The sequence below is a fragment of the Fundulus heteroclitus genome, chromosome 16, assembly GCF_011125445.2.
Source record: "Fundulus heteroclitus isolate FHET01 chromosome 16, MU-UCD_Fhet_4.1, whole genome shotgun sequence".
Classification (NCBI taxonomy): domain Eukaryota; kingdom Metazoa; phylum Chordata; class Actinopteri; order Cyprinodontiformes; family Fundulidae; genus Fundulus; species Fundulus heteroclitus.
In genome coordinates, this window is record NC_046376.1 from 11,855,056 (window position 1) to 11,879,517 (window position 24,462).

A 24,462-nucleotide genomic window follows, 5' to 3' on the forward strand; every position below is an offset into this window, starting at 1 on the left:
TACCACATTTCCCAACTGGATTTAGGTTGAAATTTGCATAATTAGCCTATTTGTTCATGTACTTGTGATCCAGGCTGTAGGAAAGAGAAGCTTTTGGCAAGACAAAAATGTGATTAAAAACACTATAAATATGTTTGGATCTACAAATGAACTTTATGAAATAACTTATGAATTTTTATACGCTGCCTGAATGCACACTACATGCATCAAACTTTATCAAAAAGACAGTTATCACTGGCACACAGGGAATGAGGTGAGTGATTTGAGCTGTGCGTGAATCAAATTCAGGTAATTATTGTAGCGCAACAGTTTCAGAGAGAAAAAAAGACTAGATTAAAACCTATATTTTCATTATATTTACATCCGGCTTTGTACTCCAAGGGTTAGGGTTACAGATTTTCTCAATGAAAACGGAGCAGAGTGGGTCTCTCTGCTCTCTGCTCTCTTTGCTCTGACTCCAAGCTGGGCTTTCAGGACAAACCAGCTGCAGTGTGTGTGTGTGTGTGTGTGTGTGTGTGTGTGTGTGTGTGTGTGTGTGTGTGTGTGTGTGTGTGTGTGTGTGTGTGTGTGTGTGTGTGTGTGTGTGTGTACTTGTGCTAATGCTTGTGTTGAGGGGTAAGGTGTGAATTGAGTTTAGGTTAAGGTCAGGGTTAGGTATGTACATGTGACCTTAGATTTAGGGTTAGGGCATATGGTCCGTGGGCCAGAATCTGAGGAACGTCTCCTTAAGAAGTTTCGTTTGAACTGTTCGGGGGGCAACTTTCTTGCACTTGGATAAATTGCTACACATAGGAGTGATCTCAAAACACCAATAATCCCACGTTTTCACTCGCACATTAATAAGTTAAAGCCGATAAAATCTAAACTGATCTAAACTGTTGCGCTCCGGTCCAAGAGGTCACGTGATTCGATTTTTGCTGCTCAGCCAATCAGATTGCTGTATTGTCAGCTGAGCGAGTTCAACCAGTTCATCATGGCTGCGCCCGTAAAGGGTTGTAAACATTTGTTTCCAGACGAAGAAAAGCCCAATAATAGCATTTTCTGGCACCAGTTGACAAAGATCTTTATGGCAAGGAAAAAGAAATAGCCCAGACCATCCAACATTCATTTTCTAACACGCTTATCCCCGCTGGTATCGCGAAGGGTGCCGGTGTCTATCTCCAGCTGTCAATGGGCGAGAGGTGGGGTACGACCTGGACAGGTCAGCAGTCCATCACAGGGCAGAAAGAGTCCAGACTTTTGCCCAATTTACTGTGATATCACCAAGACCTGCTGCGCTAGGATAGCACAGGTGACAGGTGTCGTTGTGCCAAACGACTTATCCCCGCCACCTATAGGGCCCAAAAAATCCAGTTTGTGTCACTTCCATATGTGGTACTAATTCGGATACGTATCGGATATTTTTTTTTCAAAGCGTTTGCAGACTGAACGGTCATGTCGCATTTAATCCGTCTTTCACGTCACTCTCCTGTCTCTCTCTACACATCCACCTAGCAGCAGCAGTTAGCGCTCCATAAGATACCGTCGTTAATAGCTGCGCCGCTTTCTTCTTACCTTATGTCGTCTTGCTACTTCTAGAAACAATTCACCATTACTTCTGCAAATAGTGCACTGCTTATTGATGTCTCCTTCTGTCATCTGTGTACGCGGGTCGCTTTGCAGTCTTGAACCGTTCAGACAGAAGTCTGATGGCAGTCAAATTTAATGAACGGCCACCTCAAAAAATCCAATTTTAGCAAAAAATCGGAATTGAAGATCAAGACCTGCAGTGTGAACATAGCCATAGTCGCTAAGTTGTCAACACTGCCACCTACAGAGCCCTGCAGCTTCTTAAGTTACCAATCCGTCTTAATCATTTTATGGAGAAACAATTACACTAAGAAAAATCAACTGTCCTAAAGGTTATTGATTTTTATTTAGCAACTCATTCTTTAAAATGTTATCTTGTCAAATAATGTTTTATCTAACTTGGAGTTATATTGTGAATGGGTTGAACACACATATAATGTTGTTCTAAATTAGTTAAGCTAATTTAAACTCATTCCACATTCTTTAAGATGAACTTTGGTTCTCTTAGATCTGCAGTGAACCCAAGATTCACTGAATCATTCTTATGGTGATGGGTTTCCACTGTTTATCCTTTTATTCTTTTGTGTATATAGTTCCTTAGCTTCCTTTTACCTTAATTTTGCTTAGTATTTTTAGTTAAGTTTCACAAGCCTAGTAGAGAGGATTTGTTTATTGAAATATATTGCGAATTTAGGTAAACATTATATAGTGATGTTCTCTGGATGTGCTTTTCTTTCTGTTATCCAATTCTTATACTTGAAGAAAGGTTATCAATCATTTGCTCCATATGCAGAGTTAGCTCTTAAAAGAATAGCAGTGCTCAAATCAGTCTTTCAACTACTGTCCTAATATCAGCAGAATGAGCTGATAATCAGCGGACAGTATCTAACAGACCGAGAGTTATTTGATAAACATTAAATAATTTAAAAACATGTGTAAGGGTACAACATTTACTAAACATTTACATCTTGGGCTCATCTGAGCAGAACACCTTCTTCCATGTGTTTGCTGTGTCCCCTATATGGCTTCTGGAAAATGTCACACAACACATTTTTTAGGTTTAGTTCGGTAATATATTTCTTCTTGACATGCTTCTATAAAGGTCAGATATCTGGAGTGCATGACTAATATTTGTCCTGTTGACAGACTCTTTCACTTTTGCAGCTCTGCAGCTAAACTAGGGTTAAAATGAGGTTCTTGGCTGCTTCTCTGATCAATACTCTCTCTGTCTGGCCATATCTGGGTAAGTTTGCAGTTGTACTGCAGTAATTTAATTTGGATGATAGATAGACCAGTGCTCGGTGAGATGTTTAAAGGTAGTTGTATTGCTTTGGACTGAATACAAATGCAAGCTGCACCTTTTTATTTGAAAAAGAGTTGGAAAATCGTGTAGTCTTTTCCTTTCAATCCACTACTATGCCCTATTTTGTTTTGTTGTATCGCATAAAATCCCAATTATAGACAATTAAAGTTTGTGGGTGTACAACAGATGCCATCATCTTGTTTTACAGATAAAGATGAAAATCTAGGCCTGAAGCGTTGACTGACTGAATAATTCTGACACAAATGCAAAGCAGTGCACTCACAAAATTATGTTTTTATATCGTTAGATCTGGCAGTTCTAAATCATCTTTGTGCTCTACTTTCTCTGTGTTTTCTTGCACACGAAGGACAAAAGTTAACCTGATTATACAAACAAAAAAACACCATCTCCAGGAGCAGAAGATAGAAATTGAGCGGCCAGAACCACTCCCTAGGGAGAAGGTTAAATCGTCGTTATCGATCAATAAACACTTTAAAGCTATACTGGTTAAAAGCCGGCTACTAAAAAGGCTTAGAGATACACTGAGGATAAAGACGGGGATTTATTTTTATCACAACGATCAAGCATTTATTTAAATTCCCTGTTGTGGGTGAAGATTTCTAAACGCTATGAGCTACAAGAGGCTCAAACTCTCCGGAGGTGATAATTAATAAATCCACAAATAGATGGAGAGGACTTTAACAAAACTGTTTCTGTCTCAGCTGAGTTTAGTTTTGGGGGGCATTTTAAAACTAAATGTCAATGTGTCTGTACTTGTCCTGTTAGATCTCATATATGTATATATATATATATATATATATATATATATATATATATATATATATATATATATATATATATATATATATAGATAGATAGATAGATAGATAGATAGATAGATAGATAGATAGATAGATAGATAGATGCTTACAGTTGGTGCAATTTCCTGATGAATCCAATCAATTGATGACATGCTGCTATAGGCTTAGGCTACTGGAGGACATCAGGGTCTATTTCTCTCGCTCTGCTGAGTTCACCTACTGTTCTCCAATTAGCATTGTTTGTTGTTTTTTCAACTTTTAACTTGTTATTTTTTCTTCATAGCAGGTACACCTGGTCTCGTTCTGTTAGCTGTGACATCATCCAGGGGAGACAGATCATCCACTATTACCATATCACATATAAAGGATTCCTAGATCAATGTGTGCTTCTGTGCTTCTGTGTCTCTGCTCTGTCTTCTCTAACCCTACTTAGTTCTAACCCCCAGTGGGTGGAGGCAGATGGCCGTTCACAATGAGCCTGGTTCTGGTGCTGCTGGAGGTTTTCCTCCCTGTTAAAGGAGAGTTTTCCTCTCCACTGTCGCTTCATGCATGCTCAGTTTGAGGGATTGCTGCAAAACCATTGACAATGCGGATTGCTGCTTATCAAGACTTGATGCAATCTACTGGGTTTCCTTGGGAAACTTTTTGACTAATCTGGATGATTTAATTTGAATTTGGCTTTGTAGAATGCCTTGATATGACGTGTTATGAATTGTCGCCATATAAATAAAATAAAATTGAATTGAAACAAGCTGACTATAGGCCTGAGGTAGGTTTTATCTCATCAGACATGAAGTTTTTATGAGAAAGGAACACCTGAGAAGGTTCAAATATGAATATCCCCCCATGATGGGCAACAAATCGTTTAAAGGGGTTGAAAAAGCTAACTTAAATAAACAAAAAGGAAAAGAAATAATGTGTTTAACTGTGATTTAAAACGAATAAATTCAAGAGTCAAATGCCATGAATGAAAAAGTATAACACCTGTTTGCACTCTTGGTGCTGTGGCTTCCCGTCGCTCTTGGTTCCCGGTTTCTTGCAGATGAAGGGCAGAGATATGTTACAGGGGCTGTCGTCCCAACGGCCGTCCTGCACAGTACAAACCAGGACGCTCACAACCAGCCTGGGTCCATCAATGTCAGCTGATTATCAGAAGGTGCAGAGGATACTCACGGGGCCCCACATGGAGACACAATCTTCCTGGGTGTTGCGGAAGTTGTTGGGTTCAAATGGGTGCCAGTAGGTGAAGATAACAGGCGTGTGGTCGGTCCACTGGAAGTCCATTTGCATGTCAGTGTCATGGAGCCCTATCCATAATTGGTCATGGTCTGAAGAGGGGGGGGGGGGGGGTGTATAAAAACAATTAGCTTGATAAAGACAGTTTGTCTTTGACACTGTACATAACTCACTTTGGTTATTGGAGGCACTGGTCTGAATCCCACTACTGACTTCCATTTACACATTGCAACATTTTCCCCTAATGTATGTTAACCTGACTTTCGCCATATGGATTTCGCTCCGCCTAGCTCCACTCATCCATCTGGGATCTCTCCATAGGAATTGCCTTTTTTGAAGGCTGGGCCTTATCAAAAATCCTTGCATATGATTGGATAAGCCACTTGTCTGTCATCTTTATCGACGTGCTATTTCAACCACTCACACCGAAGCTAACCCATGACGCTGTGAGAGCGACGCATGAAAAAACAAAACTTTTTTTTTTTTAATGTGTTTGCGGCTCTAGTGGCTCGCGTTTTATTGACAGTCAGCTGACAGGAAGAGGGGGGAAGACAGGCGGCAAAGCGCCGCGGGTCGGAGTCGATCCCGGGCCGACCGCGTCGAGGACTAAAGGCCTCCTAACATGGTTTGCGTTAACCGCTCCGCCACGGGCGCGTCCGCTTGCCAAAACTTGCCAAATCCGGTCGGGAGAAGGGCGAAAACCTCGTTTGCACCAACAAAAGCCTTCAGAGCCATTCTCTGATGTTCTTTTAATTAAACAATATTAGGTAGATTGGACAACACGGAAGAAATAAAGCTGAAGGCGCAAGTTCAATCGAAGAAACTCATCGCCTGCCTCCATTCAATCAGAGTCCGATACGCCTCTGATGTGAGCCAATCAGCTACGAACCGCACCTCCATGAAGCCAATCAGCATCCCACGCTCATCTTAAAAGCAACTTCAAATCCACGTCTCAGCCTGCTAACCAGCAAGCGCAAACGGATTGCATGTTGGATTTCGAATCAGATGTCCGATTCAACCCACCCCCAACCCCTTCTCCACCATCATAGCTGAGTTCATCTAGCTTCCATGACGTTCCTCCATCCTCAACCCATCAGAGTGTTTTCTCCCTTCAGTCTTCAGCACTCCCTATCGCCTGTTATTGGTCCGGCAGAAGACCACCATGTTGGGCCCGGTTCTGCCAGAGGTTTCTTCCCAAAGGGGAGTTTTTCCTCTCCACAGTCGCTTCAAGCTTGCTCATCATGGACAGTTCATGCAAACCTGTGTTTATCAAGTTGGACATCTATCTTAAACAGATCACCATATGGACTGAACAAACTTCTTCTATCTCCACTCCACCACCAGTTTCAGACCTGGGGGGAACATACCTGTTCTCATACATCTACTTATGCATATTAAAGTATAATTCAGCATTAATGTTCCTGCCGAGGTCTGAGCGCCAAAGACTTAAAATATTGTATCAATAAAATCCTTCTAATTGCCATTTCTTTCTCTGTGAGTTTTTCAGATTGAAATAGCAGCATCAATGTTAACGCTTGCTTCCTCGATGCGAGCCGCCATTGCTATCAAAACAGTCTCACGGTCTCTTCTCCACTACGTCACATCTATGAAACTCCAGCCCTGCGTCCTGATTGGCTGGACAATAAAATTGGTTGGAGAAATCACTCTCTATGGGAGAGGTCCCAGATGGATGTGAGTGGAGCTAGGCGGAGCGAAATCCATATGGCTAGAGTCAGGTTAAATGTATGTAGCTATTGGATGCAAATACATATGGGAATTTTTGGATAATACTTCCTATTCCATATTTCTAGGTCTCATGCTGAGCTTGTCACTGTCTGTTTTCTGTAGGTTGTGCTGCTGTCGCTTAATAATTTCCCAATTCTGAGATCAATAATGTACATTGTGTTGTAAAAAAACCCTTTTCTGCAATGCAAAGGTCAAAATGTCTATTGCATTAACTTCAGGCTCCACTGGGAAGTGTTGCAACGCACAAGTTTAAAAACAAATCAGCACAGTGCAAGAAGAGAAATAATAGTCCAGAGCTATTACAATAAGTCACCTTTCTTCAGGTTGCGAATGATGAACTCCAGTTCAGGTATAGTATGGATGCTGACCAAGCTGGCATCCATCTTCTGGCATGTTTTCTGAGCCGCATTCCACTTACTCTTCTCTGAGGAGAGCTTGTAGCATCCAGCCTGAAAGGACTGCCAGCCCACATCACACTCATATTTGTCATCATTTGCCCATGAATCTGTGGAAGGAAGGAAAACGAATCCATCGTTTTGAAGAACTCGGCCAAACCGCAGCAGATTTGTTTTACTTTAAGCTAATCTATGAACCTGTGGTGAAGGGATCCAGCGTGGCGTTGGGTCTCTTCTTGCAGGCATACGGCAGCGCATCAGAACAATCTCGGTTCTGCCAACGTCCCGATGACTCCGATCTGAGCACGACACAGTTCTCTTCCTCGGCGTGACTTGGCTGGTCTGTAGTTCAGTAAAATAGGCAAACTTTAAAAAGCAAAGAAGAAGAAAAAAAAAAAAAACACCAATTCACTGTGGCTGCTGTATAAATCACACAAGTGGATGTTTGAGCTGAGAGCTAGGCTATTTCTAAAACTGGGTCTGCATGTAGCACTTTGTGGGATATGAACATACACAAGACATGATTGCAGAGTATTTACAAAAACAAAGAGGTCGGGGGTTGCTTTTCTAGTCTGACCTTGATCCCAGTTTAGAAATTTGACTGGTGAGGAGTCGGACCACTGCCACCCTCCACTGAGGTCCAAGTCATTGAGGCCGATCCATAAGGCAAGGCTGTAAGAATTCAGAATACCTGCAAAAAAAGAAATTATGTTTCTTAAATGAAACATGGTTCAATCAACCTAAAACAGTGCTTTTGTATTCTGTACAACAATCCATTGTCTGTAACCATTCGGCGGTCGGTGCCTATCTCCAGCAGTCACTGGGGGAGAGGCGGGGTCCACACAGGACAAACAACCATTCACGCACACAATAACACCCAAGGGCAATTTAGAGAGACCAATTAACCACCAGCATGACCATAAACAGTCATATTTATGGCCTGTGGGATTAAGCCAGAGTACCCAGAGAGAACCCGTGCATTCAAAGGCAGAACATTCAAACTCTACACACTGCAAAAAGTGAACTAAAAATAAGTAAAATTTTCTTTAACTGAATATATTTGCCCTTGATTTGAGCAGGTAAATAAGATTATCTGCCAATGGAATGAGTATTTTTACCCCTAAAATAAGATAATTAGATATATTGCACTTGAAATAAGACGATGGAGATGAATTGTTCCTATTTCAAGTGCAAAAATCTTATTCCATTGGTAAATAGTCCTATTTATCTGCTCAAATCAAGGAAAAATACTTTAATTTCAAGAAAAAAAATCTTATTTTTAGTTCTCTTTTTGCAGTGCGCAGGTCCCGGCAGCAAGAACCCAGGACCTTCTCACTGCAAGGCAATAGTGCTATCAACTGTTCCCTTTCACCGTGCCGCCCTCTGTAATTTGTAAATTAAAAACAGCAAATTAAAAATAAAACAAAATAGCCACAGTGAAGAGGAAATGTGTGGGACCCCGAGTACACACAGGAAAGGTCACCAGAAAGATCATCAAACAGGCAACATGATCCGCTTTGGTTCCAAATAAGTCACAGAAAAACCCAATGAAAACAGCAATCTCAGAGAATTTCTTTGCAGAATTTGAAAGAATGTGACGAACCACCTCATAATAGTCGCAGCTGAGATTAAAGCTGTGAAAGTTCTTGATGTAAATTGCCAACAAAACCGCCTGAAGAATGGATGACGTAACCATCCAGACAGGAATGGGGTTATCACCCCTATAAGTCTGTGTTGTAATTATCACATGTCCTAGAATAATATTGTGTTGTAAGAAAATAGCTACAGGCAACAAGGTTACTGTGAATTCAGTTTGGATATAAATTTCTGAATTTATTTCAATTGAATTTGTCGATAATGACAACATAATGGAGAACTGGACGAGGGCTGCTGAACGTCTTAAATGATGACTTGAAACTGTGTTGGGTACATTTATAGCTTGATTTATTTATCTCCACTGGTTTTAATGGGATTGAACTTAGCCATATTTGAATATGGTGGTGAAGATTCTCAGTCATCCAGGTCATGGTCATTCCAAAAAAAGTAAAAAACAAAGCAACTGGACTTGTTTTCCATATTCCAAAATCATATTTGAATAGATCTGTCCCTTTTTTCTCAAATAGCACCCCAAATTAATGGTGTGTCACCCCAACTCAGTGCTTGTTAAATAAACTCCATTTAACAAAACAAAATCAACAAATAAGGTTCAGAGAAACAGCATTATTAGTATAAAGACATTTTTGTAGACATGTACGATTTAATTTTTAGCCCTTTCAAAGCTCATGTTTGAAATTGAGAGCTTTTAAAGGTGATCTATTTACCATTAATGTAGGTCTGCTCGTGCAGCTTGCCGATGCTCAACAGGTCCGCCCCCTGCTGCTGGCAGCTGATCCGAGCCTCGCTCCAAGACAGAGTGGCCTGCATGTTAAACTGATAGCAGCTGTCTGTCACGGAGTCCGTTTTCCAGAATGTCTCACAGCTGTTGTCTGACAGGGACAGAAAGGTTCGAAATGTCAGTCAAACGGCTCCGACTCCGCAAAGCTCCCCTTCGGGAATCTGGGAGCCAAGGTGAGCGCTCACCCTTCACGGGACAGAATCCCCAGCGTAGGTCTGTGTCGTAGTTGTAGGTGGTGGCGCACCAAAGGTGGCCGTCTTCCCGGCCGGTGCTTGTGCAGCTGTGAAACCACTGGTCCCTGTACATGAAGGGCAGGTAGCAGGGCCGGCCGTAAGAATTCCCCTCGATCGTGTAGATCTCTGGAGAGAAAGCAGACGAGAGGCTTTAAATGCTTGCGCGGGCCTTTTCAAGTCAAGGTGCTAAGCTGCGCTGACCTGAAATGATGCATGTGTTTTCTCAGGGGGCAAAAAAAACAAAACAGAGGATGGGTTTACATAGAAAACAGGAAGTCAAACATGTGGCGAGCGGCCATCTTTTGCCATTAAAGAATCAAACAGCTATGGAAGGTTTTAGAGATCAGTCGTCAGCACCGTGAAATAGTACAAAGAATTGCAGTTTTGTTGTCTAGATTCAGACTTAAAAAAAACAGTAAAAAGTGAATAAGACCAGGAGCAAGAGAGGCAGAGGCTTTCTTTCCAAAACAAGTCCGGCGAATGGAGGGAGAGGAGCCATAAAACCAGGGAGAAAAAGCTTTCTCTCTGCCCGTCTTCCCTCCCTGCTTCACCGCTGACTGGCTGTATTAGACATGACTAAACCTAGAGGCATTTTTTTTTTCTGCAGCAGTTATGACTATTTCACACAGAAACTTGTGAAGAGCGTTGGCTCACAGTTAAAAAAAAAAAACTCAAAGCACGCAGTTACCCGGACACATGAAAGCAAAAAACGAGAGGAGAGATGGTGGAAAAAAAAAAGTGAAGGGAGACAAAACTTCTGGCTTTAACTCCGGTCAAGCAGAACCTGTTAACAGCAGACTAGACTTCACTGAGGTCTGCAGTCATTTCTGGAGAACGTTTAATAGCTGCAGGAACGGCGCAGAGAGCAGGAAAAGAGGCTTAGCCGCGACCCGCGGCGGTTCGTTTTATTAATCCGAAATGAAAACTTTACATGCAAACAACAGATATGCTCGAGACCAGGGAAAACATTCTGCGTTTGATGGAGTTTAGAAACACCGGCGAGGCTTTCACTGGTGGGCCACATCTTCCCCTCTAACGTCCCCTGAGAGCAGCGCTCTCCTTTATCCGTTTGATCAGAGCCAGCTGTGGCGTCCACAAACACTGAGTCCCCGCGCCGCACAGAGGCGGAAACACGCGGGAGGGAGCGGCTCACTGGGTGGCGGCGTGTGTTTGGGGGAAATGTTCGGGATGCCCTGGCATCTGTTGTTCTTGATTTACAGAAACGAGTTAAAAAAAGAAAAGAAAAGAAAAAGGAAACGAATACAATCTGCCTTGTGGACTGGCCCAGTCATGAAGCCCACACCCTAAACCAGGAGTTCCTCCTGATCATGGTGCATCCTCTGATAGACAGATACAAAAAAATAAATAAAATAGTTTTAGGTTTTTGGGGCAAATATACATTCAATAAAGTAGTTGACCTTTACAGTAAAAACTCAGCCAGAGAGATAATTTCACAGTGGTGATGAATTTTGATCCCCAGAAGCCAGTGTCCTGCATGTCTTATTAGTGCCTTGCAAAAGCATTGATGGTGCTTGAACTTTTTCATCACATTGCAATCCCAAGCTTTTCTGTTATTTTGTTTTTTTGTAAGTAAAAATATGAAAAGTGTGACGCCATGCTGCTCTTTTGAATCAATCCTTTGTAGAACCTTCTGCTGCAGTTGCAGCTTTAAGTCTTTGGAGGTACATCTTCCTTTTTTGCAGAATAGCTGAAGCTCAGTGGAACTGGATGGAGAGTGTTTGTGGACCGCAATCTCTAAATCTTGCCTCAGCTGGATTTAGGTCTGGGCTTTGACTGGGCCATTCAAAAAGGTGATTACGATCTGCTCTAAACAGCTAACATGTTGCTGCGACTGCATGTGTAGGGTTGTCGTCCTGCTAGAAGAAAGACATCTACCTTTCTACCTATCTCAAGTTTTCTGCAGCTTCTGTCAGGTTACCTTCCAGGATTTAGTTACATCCATTTTCTTATCGACTCTGAACTGCTTCATTGTCCCTGAAGAGAAGCATCCCCTCAGCATGATGCATTATTTATAATGAGAATAGTGATTTCAGGGTTAAGTGTGGGGTTTACCTCCACGCAGGGTCTTCTCATACATGCCAACATGTTCCATTCTGGCCCCATCTGCCCACGGCACCCTCTTCGATGTATTTACTGTGTTCCCTACATAGCTTGCAGTAAACTTCTCCTGATGGCCTTCAACAGTGGCCAGCTTATTTAATTGCAATAAAGTACTTTTGAATTGAACTGAACTGAATTCTTGCCGCTTACATAAAAAACAGCTTCCAGATTCCTCTAGTGGAGCTGAGGATGTCTGCAGCCCCTCCAGAGTAACCATGGACATTTTTATCTGCTTCTCTTGTTAATGCTATCCTTGTCTAACCTGTATTTTTAAGGGAACCACCATGTTGTGGTCGGTTTGCCGTTGGGTCGTGATTAAACAGTGCTCTGTAACATATCGGCACCAGAGGAGCATTCTGGGGTTAAGGGTCTTGCTCGAGGACCCAGAATGACAATCTGTGGGATTCCAACAGGGAAACCTGCATCCTTCACCAGGATGGAAGTGCCCTGATCTAACCACTAGGTCACCACTCCCCCTACATTGAGATGAATTCATACACAGGGGGACTCTGTGCAGTAATAAGGTAAGTTCAAAAGGCATTTGGTTGCACTGGATTTGCAATTTAGGGGTATAATAACAGAAGGGGGCAAATATATATGCAAATCACACATTTTAGATTTTATTTTGACTAATCACCCGTTTGCGTTATGAACTTCTATCAAAATTCCCCTCCAATTCCAAGCTTCTTCAGTATGTGTAGCTAACGATCATACAAAGAAACAAGAGCAGAAATAAAGGCCCAAACAAGATGGTTGATGAGAAGCTTTCACTAAACACATTTGTTGTGAGAACGTCTATGGGACAACACTCCTCATCTGTGTGAGCACCATATTGGGTTTGGGCTTTTATAGGTTGATATGAACGTTCATTTATTCAGGTTGGAATGATTATACAAGATACAACTTCAATGCTTTTAAAAATAAGAATTTACAGCAAGCATTTTTTTATTTTTTTTATTTTGTCAAAATGTCTGGATTGTAAAGCTTGCTGACGCCTGGCCTATGCATTGGAATAATTGACCCAAGAGGGGGTCCCAACATGTTAGAGATGGGATGTATGTGTGGAACGTCAGTTTTCCTGGGAGCTGCATGCTCACCTAGACAGTCTGGGACACAAGGCTATGGCACAACCTATCAGATAGCACCCCAGAGGTGACACATTATTTTACTGATGACATGTGAGGAAGAGTACAGCCATTGCATGGGCGTGTACCTAGACTTCTTCATAACGCTTAAGGAAGGATCAGTCGGGGCTCTTGCTGCATTCCTTTTCCTTGCGTCGTGTTTGATCAAGAGCATTGTTTTAATTAAAGATCAACAGTTCTTATTATTTAACCAACAGTATTTGTATATTTAGGTTTAAAGCATTTTCTTCAATTGGGCATTTGATTTTTATAGCAAATGGAATCAAAATGATGAAAAAGCAAGTCGTTTGCAACCTACTGACAAAAAGATACTTCACTTATCTATAGTAAAACATTCTATACACCATTAGTTTCTTTCTGGAAATGTTATGCATATATTGCAGAACTAAATACATCTTAAAGCTAGCAATTTTAAATCACCTTTACATTTAGAAACATTGACCGATTTTTCCCCCCGCATTTTTGGTCTTAAGTTTTTAAGAGCCAAAGCTGAAGGTGTAAAGAGCCACATGCAGTTCTGGAGCCACAGGATGCAGACCCCTGATCTAGGGGGAAAGAGCTGGGGCAACCAAAGGTGTTTCACTCCTCGAACAAAATAGACAATGTTGCCAAACACACATCAAAACTTGTCTGCGAAGATGAAAGCCCGGTCTCTGCCAGGAAACCAACCAATTGAGATGACTATAGAGAATTTAACCAAAAAGAAGCCAGCCAAAGTGTTTGCCAGAGGCTCGTTGATGACGAAGAAGAGGTGAAGCAGAGGTGCGACTTGCCAAGAGGCATTTATCTAAACACTAGTGGGTGTGTTTGTATAATTACGAGGCTTTGGGATTACAGGAAATACAGAAGAAGTTCTAACTTGAGGATGATTTCTTTTCTTTTTTTTTAAATGACCATTCCAACCTGGACACAGAAAGAAAATAAATCACTTTGAACAATAACTTTTTAGAGAAATTACTTTAAACAGGCATATAATGTCAGTTTTTCTCTTACTTCATTTTAATATTACCTTTGTGAAACTATGTGTTTTATTATACATGTCTAAAGCTTTATTTAGATTTTAATAGCTACAAATAAGTATAGATATTCTTATCGTTCAGGCTTTTAAAAAAAAAAAAACAGGTGTGTAAAGGTAATCACGTCTAACTGCAGTCACGCCTACCTTGATATGTTTTGGAGCAGAGGTCCTGCTCGTCACCGTACAGTCTCCATTTGGCCGAGGACGAGACCGCCGACCCGTTCCAGAACGCCTGGGACTGAACGAGGCTCTTGAGCTTATCCAGCACCTCAACGCAGTTCCAGGTCCAGTCCACTCTGGGGGGCTCCGCGTCACACGTGTACATCGCCATCGGAGGATCCTGCGGACCGTAGGTGACGTTCCCCGTGTTCAAGCCCAGGCACAGCGAGGAGCCCAGGTTGAACAGGCGCATCTGAGACACCCACTTCCATCTCTGGTTGGGCTCCTCGCAGGACGGAGACAGGATCAGCGAGTTACCCAGCACCCCGAGGCACTTGTTGGTGCCCTCCAGGAAGAAAGCAAAATCATCAGACTCCACTGGCGCTGTGCAGAAAAAAAAGAGAGAGAGAGAGAGAGAGAAACAGCAGCAGCAGTCAATAACACTGATGAAAACAGAATTTTGAGTCAACAGCTAAGAGGACAGGGACTGGATCAATATCGCCAATAATAGATGCTCAGCTGGGTTTGAACTAGTTTCAGTCATAGATGTCAAACTGTAGTTGGTGATCTGGTAACAACTCACCCTCTGGCAAGCCTAAAATAACTTCTAATATTCAGTGTAAGCGTTACATAACACGAGCGGACATGCATAACAGTGTTAAAAGCTGCGGCACGGGTTGCTAATCCAGTTCATGCTGGGCACTGCTGTCTGCCGGCTGCAATTCTGATGAGTTTGACTGCTGAAAAAAAGCAGCTGCTGCTGTTTTTTTTAAATGGTGGTTTCAGATTCTTCCCGTGGATGAATTTATTCATCTGAATCTGAAACCTTTGACACGAGTCAGTTAATTTCAACCTCTCTGAGAAAACTACGGAGGCACTTGGTGCTAAAGTCTTCTCGTAGAAGATACGTTTCAAGAGAGGGCTTAAAAAAAAAAACGTTTTGGGAAGAAAACTTGTCAAGCCTCTACTGGGAGGGAACAGCAGCCACAAAGACTTTTGAGAACAGACCAAAAGACTGCGATCGTCCTCATTCGGAGTCCCATTTACAGAGACCGGTAATCAACAAACCAAGACCGTTCAGCAGATATGTGTGAGAGCGCGACAGAGGGAGAGACACACATGGGAAGAGCTTCGAATCCAAATTAAAACTGTTTAAAAGACAATTGCCAAAATAAACAGAACTCTCCCCTCGCGGAGTTGATGTTGAGACGAAATAATAGAGGACCCTCAGCATTCCTTCTCCGCAGGCCCCGGAAGTGAGTTTGTGAAAGATCCCCAGGCTTTTTGGGTTGGAAAAAAAAAAAAGCATGACTGACTGGTTCCTCAGTCAGCTCAAATCCTTGGTTTCCTACCACCCGCTCAAGAACAAATAACAACATCTTGTTACGTTCTTATGTACACAGAGACACTGGATCGTCAAGCTTTGCATATAAATCACAGTCATTTGAAAGGGAGGACTGACGCCTTCTTTGTTCCTTGGTTTTAGCTCCTTTACGCATTTGGTGGGTAAAATACGGGAAACTCCAAATTAGCACAATCATTTTGGGAACAACACCAAAATTCTTATCATAGATATGGAGTTTATAATGATGTGTAACCCCTAAATTTAGTTTAATTCTGTTTGACTTTCTGTCCCCAAAACCTTTAAAACAGGGCTTAAAAACAAAGCTTGATTGTGGAGAGAGAGAAAAGTTAGTGTTCCTCTCAAAAGACTAAAGTCAAACCCAACGCGTTGCCTTTAAGGGGCAAAATAGCATCGCAAGCATATTAAGGAGGTCAAAAAAAGGTCATAAGCTGATTTTATTCATTAAAATAAAATGTGCTGCTTTATATCACAACCCAGAGCTGGGTCAATCTGTGGAAAAATGGAGGCAAAGTCTGTCAGTTTGAATGCTAATAAAAATCTGTAGCAGATGATAACAAAAAATCCCTAGAATAAAGTTTAATCAGAGTTTTCCTGAATTCCTTATATCAAATCTTTTTTCATAGTTACAAAAAAACTATACAAAAAAACAAGCAAAAAAAGAAAAAACCTCACACAAAACAACAACAATGATGGATATTTTGAATCTGCAGCATGTTGAATCTGCGCTCCTGGCTCCAGGCCTGCACCGTAACACTTGCTGCCTTCTAGCATTCTGCCTGCAACCCTCTTTCTTATAAACGGTACAGATGGGTTCAAAACGTCAAGGTACTTCCTCCTTGTGTAACATCTAAGCTCCCGTTTGGTGGGAAAGCAGACGTTATGGTTTGAATGGGAGTTGATAACTTCTGGAGTGTTTGAGACATTAAAACAATGAAATAAAAACATGGTGATTTATGAGCTTTACTGTGCTTGAATGCCCCAGCAGACAAGTTAAACAATAGCATGGCATCGTCTCTGTGTGCTGATCTTCAACATTATTAGGGAATTAAATAACGGACAAAAGGTCTGTCACTCAAGCTCGCCTCCATTGACGTTGATGAAGAACCCAGGAAGACCGTTTATAAGGAGATAAATATAAAAACAATAAAAATCTTTTTGAGTCTCCAGGAGATTTCTTATAACTTTCTTAATGTATAATTTTTTTGTATTAACAAATTTACTTTCTGATTAAATTTACAGATTACATTTATGGCCAGCTTGATCTATAACACGGAGGAAATTATTTATTTTTAAACCTTTCTTGCCATCTTAGAAAGAATAACACTGTATGTTGTATTGTATAAACTGGCTCATTATGTTATTTAAATATATTGGATATTAAATATTGGATAAAGTAAACCCAGATTCCTAACTGTTACTAGATCAACTGGAAATTTAATGCATTTGTTATACTGTCCCCGTGGTGAGGTTTTTCACTTACTTCACTGTCCCATCAGTTATAGCTTTACCAATAAGTCACTATCAGCCAAGTCAAGTAATTCTTTGTCTTGTCTGGCATGATGTTCAAGCGTGTAAAACGTCCATAAAACGACATGACAGTGAATCCATATATGATCCTAGTCTGTCTTTGAATGCAACTGGCCACACTAAAATAAAACCCTATGGCTGTTTGCATGCAGCCTAGTCAGAGTTGACAGGAGGCTGATGGTTCTACTCTGCCAGAAAGGAGCCGGCTCTTCTCGTTTTTGAGTCTTCTCTTTGAACCGAGTTGTTGGTGAACGAAACATCACTAGGGTGCAAGAACCTCACAAACTTTTGAGGAAGGTGAAAACCAGCTAATTATCACACTGGGGCAACAAGTAAAATAAAATGCCCTCTGATCATAAGGCAAACACTCTTTTATATGAGTGACCAGCCATCCGATTAATTCAGTCTAATCAGAGCTGGGTTAAAAGGGAAATATTAGTCATATCTGGGGAGTTCCTTAAGGGCCAAATGGCAAAAATACTTTAATATTAATCCGAAAGCTCTTCGTGTTCAGTGTGTGAGGAGGCGAACTGAACAATCGATGCCTCTCATAACAAAGTATGAATAAAATACACATTCTATTCTCTTAAGGCCCAAGAACACTTAATTAATCAATTTTTTCACTTTTCGCTTTCATATTACAGTGAAACCCTAGCAGCATTGGTCTTATTAATTTGTTTTACTTCATTTCTGCTTTGTAAAAAAACAAAAAAAAAAACAGAAAAGAACAAAAGTAAAAGACATACATTTTTACTAGAGAAAACGTTTACTTCGATATCTACAACCAACGCGCCGATGAGCCCCACAGATCAGCCTTCAAAAAGCCCAACGACCTGAAGTCAAAGTTCGAGAAATCGAGAAGATTCAACCAGAATCTGCCCAGGTCCTCCTTGCAAATGAGATCTCGATCTCAATGTGGTTTTCATCTGGTTAAACAAAGGAAAAGGAAAATGAACAGGAGCTTTAACTCCATGGGGGGGGGGGGGGGAGGACACTGCTGGATGTTTGATGCTCCTTGCAGATTAAGCCAGTGAGGCTTGAGAAAGCCAAGCAACAACAGCTCTCCTGCTGTCATCCCATCCTCCCCTTCTATCCTTTCACCCATTTCTTCTGTTCCGACATTGACGACAGTTACAGAAAGAATAAAAAGGAGACGAAACCGTGATCCAGGAGCAGCCAGGAACGTTTTCCAAAAGCAGCAGATTTTCCCAGAATCTCAGCCTCCTCAGTCATTTGGGGGGGGCGTTATGCAAGACAGCTGGCTGACTAAGCAAATGCAAGTCCAAGTTTTGAATCTCAACTTTCAAAAAAAAAAAAAAGAAACATAACTGTGCGTCCTTTAACAGCGTTGGAAATGTAATATAAACAAATGCTGCAGCCAGATCACACCATGTAAGACTTATCTTTCATATCCCTCTTTGTTTTTCCTCAAACTGTTATTGTTCTTTAAACTTGACTTCAGGGATGCATGGAATAAAAGAAAAACAAAAGATAGTCATTGTGGCAAAAAAAGGCAACCGAATAATCTCAAAACCTTCTGTCTGCTGGAAGTTGAAGAGATTTTGCCTCATCCCAGAAGCACGAGAGAAAAGAGGGAGAGCGAAAAGATTTTTGTAGGAAGCACAGGAAAGCGGAACTTCAAGGGGTGTCAGGTTAAGAAACCAGAATAAGAATAGAAGCGCATAAACTTTCCGACATTTGTCTTACAGTTTACATTTTGGACGAAAGCGAGAACATTTACAGAAAAGTCTCAACTTTAATCTCCCTGGATTTATAAAATATAAACCTTTTGGATGTCCTACTTCGTATATTGGACAGAATACTGAAGATCTGCACATCGAGAATGAAGAAAACTTCCCTGAAATCTTCCTGCATGTCAGAAAAACACGACGCCATTCATTTTCTCCATAGGTATAGGTAAAAGGGAGACACACACAAAAAAGTTACAAAAGAGCCAATGAAATGCCAACTGTGCTCAGATCAAAGAGATTATCCAGGTTACACAAAACAGAAACTTTTTTTTTGGTAACTTCAAATAGAATGCATTTCATTTATTATACCAGGGGCACATAAAAAAACACTAATCCCCCATAAATGGGTCAAAAACTCTTTCTGTCAGGTTATAAAGTCAGCAGCTATGTCCCTGTATGATGATACTAAAAGTTGCACTGCTTTCCAGTAAGGCTAAATTCACTAAATATAAATAAAAAATACTCCAGATATATTTAGGTCGTTTAGTAATAGAAATAATCCGATAAATCAACGATTATTTACTTTGTGCTTTGGTTCTATGCGACTTTTTTTGAGCTCTTGGAGATTACAGATCAAATTCATCTGAACAAGGTGAAACCAAAGTAAAACCCTGTCAACGTGGTTCTTTCGGTTCGGGGAAGGTGGCGTCTGTCCGGACCGGACCGGACCGGACCGTCTGTGTGGATCTGCAGGCAGCAACAGGACGCAAAGGTCACATCTGCCCGCAGGGAGTCAAATGAAGCGTCACTTCGCAGTCTGTGGCTTCACAGCCTAAACACCCATCTGGGTCAACAACCAAAAAAAAAAAAAAAAAACTATTTTCTTTTCTGTTTTAAAGAAACGGTAAAATACAGAAACGCAAGCTCCTTCCCTGCTGCTCCCCTCATTGGTCTCCACATCTGGTTCCACTCACCGCTCCGGACTTTTGGGTCTCGGCATTCCGCGCAACACACACAAAAAAAAACTACAAAAAAAAAAAACATGCATTTTAATCGGAAGCGCAAACTAAAACAATAACATGCATTTAGGCTGAATCTCCTCACAAATCGACGAGCTGCGTTTTTACGCAAGATAGTTTTTTTTCTTTCTTTCCTTTTTCTTTTTTCTTTTTTTTTTCCTCACCCGTGTCGCTCCTCTTCAGTCCCAGACTAAAGATGAATAAATATAAAGTGCATTTGTAAAACGTGAGCAGCCCGGTCGTCCATGTTGGCGCAACGATCTTGTTTCGGTGCCGCTCGTCGCTTTGCATGCTCACAGCCGGAGGGACGCAGACCCAACAACAACAACTCCGACCTAAAGAGAGGAGAGAGGAGAGGAGAGAGGAGAGGAGGGGAGGGGGAGCTGCAACTGCTCTGTTTAGGGGGGTGTCACTTTAAGAGCGGCTGATGGAGACGAGCTGCGGGAGAGCTCGGCCTGAAATGAATGGAGCGGAGGCAGCGGTGTATGTGGCTCCCAACATGAGGTCCGGGGTCTTTCAAAAGGTAAATAACTTTTTTTTTTTAAATTATTATTAATTTTGGAGCCGCCCACCATTTTTGTTATACAGTTTTTATGATCTTCCAGGTTTGTGATTGGTAGCAGGGGCGGTTCTAGATAGGGGCCAGGGCCCCTGTGCTGAAGGCATAACATTAAATTCACTTCTTACCGTTATGCGCACTGGCAAAGAAGCCATAAGTTATTGGTCGCTTTGACTGATTTTATTTTATTACCTATACAGGTTTACTCTGACAAGGATTTTTTTTTTTAAATCAAGGTGTTTCACCTTCAGCTTCAGCCATATTGAGCTGGGATCGCAGGTTTCAGACCCATGATCTGCTAGATCATGGGTCTGAAACGGCCACCCTTGTGGCCGTTCCAGAGCCACAAGTGGCTCACTTAATATTCCAAAAAAAAGTAAAAAACAAAGCAATTGGACTTGTTTTCCGTAGTTGAAGGCGTTTCGCTTCCTCTCCAGGAAGCTTTCTCAATTCAAGGGGTGAACATTACTAAGGGGTGGACCTGTTTCGGTTGAACTTGCATGTTATCTAAGCCATTACAAGGCCTTTGTTGGGCAGTAGTATAAAGCTTGTTACTCCACATTACTCCAGACCTTTTGAATTGAGAATTTCAACTACGGAAAACAAGTCCAGTTGCTTTGTTTTTTACTTTTTTTGAAATGACCATGACCTGGATGACTGAGAATCTTCACCAGCTCACTTAATATTAAAATTAAATATTGCCCTGTTTTATTGTTTCATTCTTTTATTCTGTGCCCCTATGGGAGAAAACAAAAACAAAACACCTAGAACCGCCACTTGGTATAAGCAGTATTTTGTTTTTCCAAAGCAATCTGTCTACTTTTTTAGGGGACCCTCACCTATGGTCATGGGGTATGGATCATGACCGGAAGAACGAGATCCCAGATAACAAGCAGCAGAAATGAGCTTGGTATTCTCTCTGGGACCTGGTCTCGCAAAAACGGAAGACAGCGGATGGATGGATGGAGTTTTTGTTCTTGTCTGTTCTTCGTTATTGTATTTGATTACTAAACCTGCAGAAGATATCCATCCATCCATCCATTTTCTAACATGTTTATCCCTCATGGGGTCGCGGGGGATTGCTGGTGCCTATCTCCAGCTGTCAATGGGCGGGAGGCGGGGTATAGCCTGGACAGGACGCCAGCCTATCGCAGAGGAAATACACATAATATCTAATAATCAGAACAGTTTAAAACACACAATGTTATTAGTTTTATAGTTTCTGTTCATTGTTGCAACAGGCTACAACTTGCTGCTAAACATATACACTTGCACAACTCATATGGTCTTACAAATAACTTTTCAGTGTGTGTAAAATGTCTTTTTTGGTTTGCCGTCACATTCCTGACAAATACTTATATTTATAATGTTTCTCTTTTGTCTCCTGAGACTTGAAAGGAAAATTTGCTCAAGTTGAATGGCAATAAAAGTCTGTCTAAGTCTAATATTTGATTAATTTTACACTTTTAAATTTGACTCTTTCAGGCCACCCTAATTGGTTACACATTTCATTCAGTCTGAGTATGCCATGGCTCCATCCAAATACACTTAATAATAGCTCCTAGCTTGTGTTCCGTAACCTTTGTGAGAACTCTATGGTGGGAAGGAAAGGAGCTTTGGACTTATTCATAAGTGTTTTAAAGTGATGCTTAGTTTTAAATTTTGATTTTACCCTTCTATGATGATTTTACCTGTAGCACTTTGAGATTTTTCTTAAATGTAAAATGCATTACAAATAAAATGTATTATTATTATTATTATTTCTGTGTCGATTTCGGACAGCCTTTAACTCCAACACCATTACATCACGGATGGATGATGCGAGTCAGATCCGGGACCGGGTGGGATACCTAAAGGGTTCTTTGTACCAGTAAGGGACGTTGCAATGTTCCTAGGCAAAACTAGCCACGGAAGGGAGCATACAGGCTACTTTTCCTCAATGCACATGTGGCCAATCAGCACTTTTTATGTCATTCTTCATCCTGTCAGATTAATTAATCATACATGTCAACGTCACACCCCTGGTAGCTCAGACGCACAGGTGAAAATGTCACTCAAAAATACAAATGCAAACAGAATCAGACAAAAAACAATGGGGCAGCAAGTGGACAATTGCTGTAATTTATACATACTGACAATTTCATGAGACCTATGGTGAAAAAAAAGGTTTTATAAAGGCTCATAAACATTGCTTCAAATAATCTCTGTTCAGTATAGAATAATCCAGTTTCAATTTGACCCATGTAGATGTTTAAAATTTTCATCTAGAGAAATCCCAACATTCAATATGCCTTTAAAAAACTGTGCAATGGTCCTTTGCCCTCGCACCATAATCATTAACTCCATTAACCACTTCTAGTGCACGGCCATATTTTGTTACAGTGCTTTCACTGGCGTGCACAACACAGAGGAGCACCAAATCGCCATTTTGTGGCCATGAAAATCAGCAGTGGAAACGTGGTGTAGGTAAAATTAACTCGGTGGTTGTATTCCCCAGGTCTGAACCCAACAGAGATCAGAAGTCCAGATTGTACTGTTATGATCGTCCACCGTTCTGAAAAATCTGGAAATCATTCCCCAGTTGTGCCTAAACTCTTAAAGAGAGTTACTCTTGTTTATGGATGAGAAGAAACCACGCACATGGATCGCTGCACATGCCTCAGGATGCTGCACTAAGCTCCTCTCCCTTGGGTACGTTCCAGATGTCCCAAATAATCAGACTGACTGCAACCAATCTACTGTAGACCATCACTCCAGTCTGATCTTGCTGCTTTTCCTCAGACAGAAGGTGCTTCCTAACTGTCTCAAGTTTATTGATTAAAATAACCTTGCCTTGGCTAAATCAGATGCACTCAGAAACACCGGTTTCCAAAGCTGAACAAGCTCTGCACTGGTGGCAACTGAACCTCTCACCCCAACGTCCTTGACCAGGAAAGTTTGCACCCCCCAGGTGCAATATCCTATGCTGGTACTTCAATGCATGCAAACCTACCCTGGAGGCTAAATTAAATTGGCTGCAAATTTCTTCCTTCCCCCCAGAGCTAACCATTGTTAACACTAAACCGGTCAATCAGTCTTTTCCTTTTTAACCAAAGCAACAGCATAATGAAAGTGGCTTTTTCATACTACATTTCTTTAGTATGAAGACCTAAAATAAAACGTGAAAAGCTGCAACAGAAACTGAGGACAGAAACATTAGACGTTCATATCTGCTAGAATGTCTTCCAAACTTAAGCAGATCTCTTTAATATATCACAGCCATGTAATCTGGTATTACTTCTTCAGGACCTTCACAGTGTTTACATTTAACTTAGTATCACTCTTTCATCCCACTGGGGATTTGAACTTAGTGTCCATTTCCGATATGACATAAAACTACATTTTCATGCCGGTGTTGTTAGTAAAATTCTTTTGTTAAGGCCGTAGGTTTGGGAAAAGATCCGTCACCTCTGACCAAGCTCCTGTATTTACTCTCTCTCAGCTGCTGCAGAAGGCAGGGCGCTACCTCTCCACTTGTCTATTATCCTCCAAGGTTAATGTCTGCGTACTCTGTATGCGTGCGTATCAATATTTGGACTTAATGGGAAAAGCTGGAGCGTGATTGGGGAATGTCTAAGATTGCAGTGCAGGCTGCAGCCGAGGGTGCGTTTACTTTATCTGTGCTCCGTTTCTCAATAAAGTGCTGGAACTTGATGGAATCACTGTTTCCTTTTTTTTAATATATATATGTAAGCCAGGGATAACTTATTTCCCCACATTCTAGTCTAGCCATAACTAATACACCTAATTTCAGCTCGCCTACTAAAAGCTGCTATATGTGCAAATATGATAAACTATAGGAATCAAGTTCTAGTATTAGTAATAGTGAGCAGTCCACTCGAGAGACAGAATGAGAGCTCGGGTAATGTTAGTTTAACGACACTGCAAAAACGGAGCTAAAAATAAGTAAAATGTTCTAAAATTACTGTATTTGTCCTTGATTTGAGGAGGTAAACAAGATGATCTGCCAATGGAATAAGACTTTTGTAATTAAAATAGGAACAACTCATCTCCGTCGTCTTATTTCAGGTGAATATGTCTAATTATCTTATTCTAGGGGTCAAAATACTCATTCCATTGGCAGATCATATTATTTACCTGCTCAAAACAAGGACAAAAA

The 24,462-nt window shown here is 41.2% G+C and overlaps 1 protein-coding gene across 2 annotated transcripts in view; it reads right to left on the reverse strand.

The window, feature by feature from the left end:
- Positions 1–20,106, reverse strand: part of mrc2 (mannose receptor, C type 2) — a 52,753-nt gene extending 32,647 nt beyond the window's left edge. For both annotated transcript variants that reach the window (XM_036147799.1, XM_036147798.1), the window contains exons 1-9: positions 19,909–20,106; positions 14,127–14,525; positions 9,651–9,824; positions 9,392–9,556; positions 7,648–7,761; positions 7,269–7,412; positions 6,989–7,180; positions 4,867–5,021; positions 4,678–4,782 (exon numbers count right to left, since the gene is read on the reverse strand). In XM_036147799.1, the coding sequence (XP_036003692.1) occupies positions 4,678–4,782; positions 4,867–5,021; positions 6,989–7,180; positions 7,269–7,412; positions 7,648–7,761; positions 9,392–9,556; positions 9,651–9,824; positions 14,127–14,525; positions 19,909–20,035 (1,575 nt within the window). In that variant the 5' untranslated portion in view covers positions 20,036–20,106. The remainder of the gene's footprint in view (positions 1–4,677; positions 4,783–4,866; positions 5,022–6,988; positions 7,181–7,268; positions 7,413–7,647; positions 7,762–9,391; positions 9,557–9,650; positions 9,825–14,126; positions 14,526–19,908) is intronic.
- Positions 20,107–24,462: the final 4,356 nt, after the last annotated feature.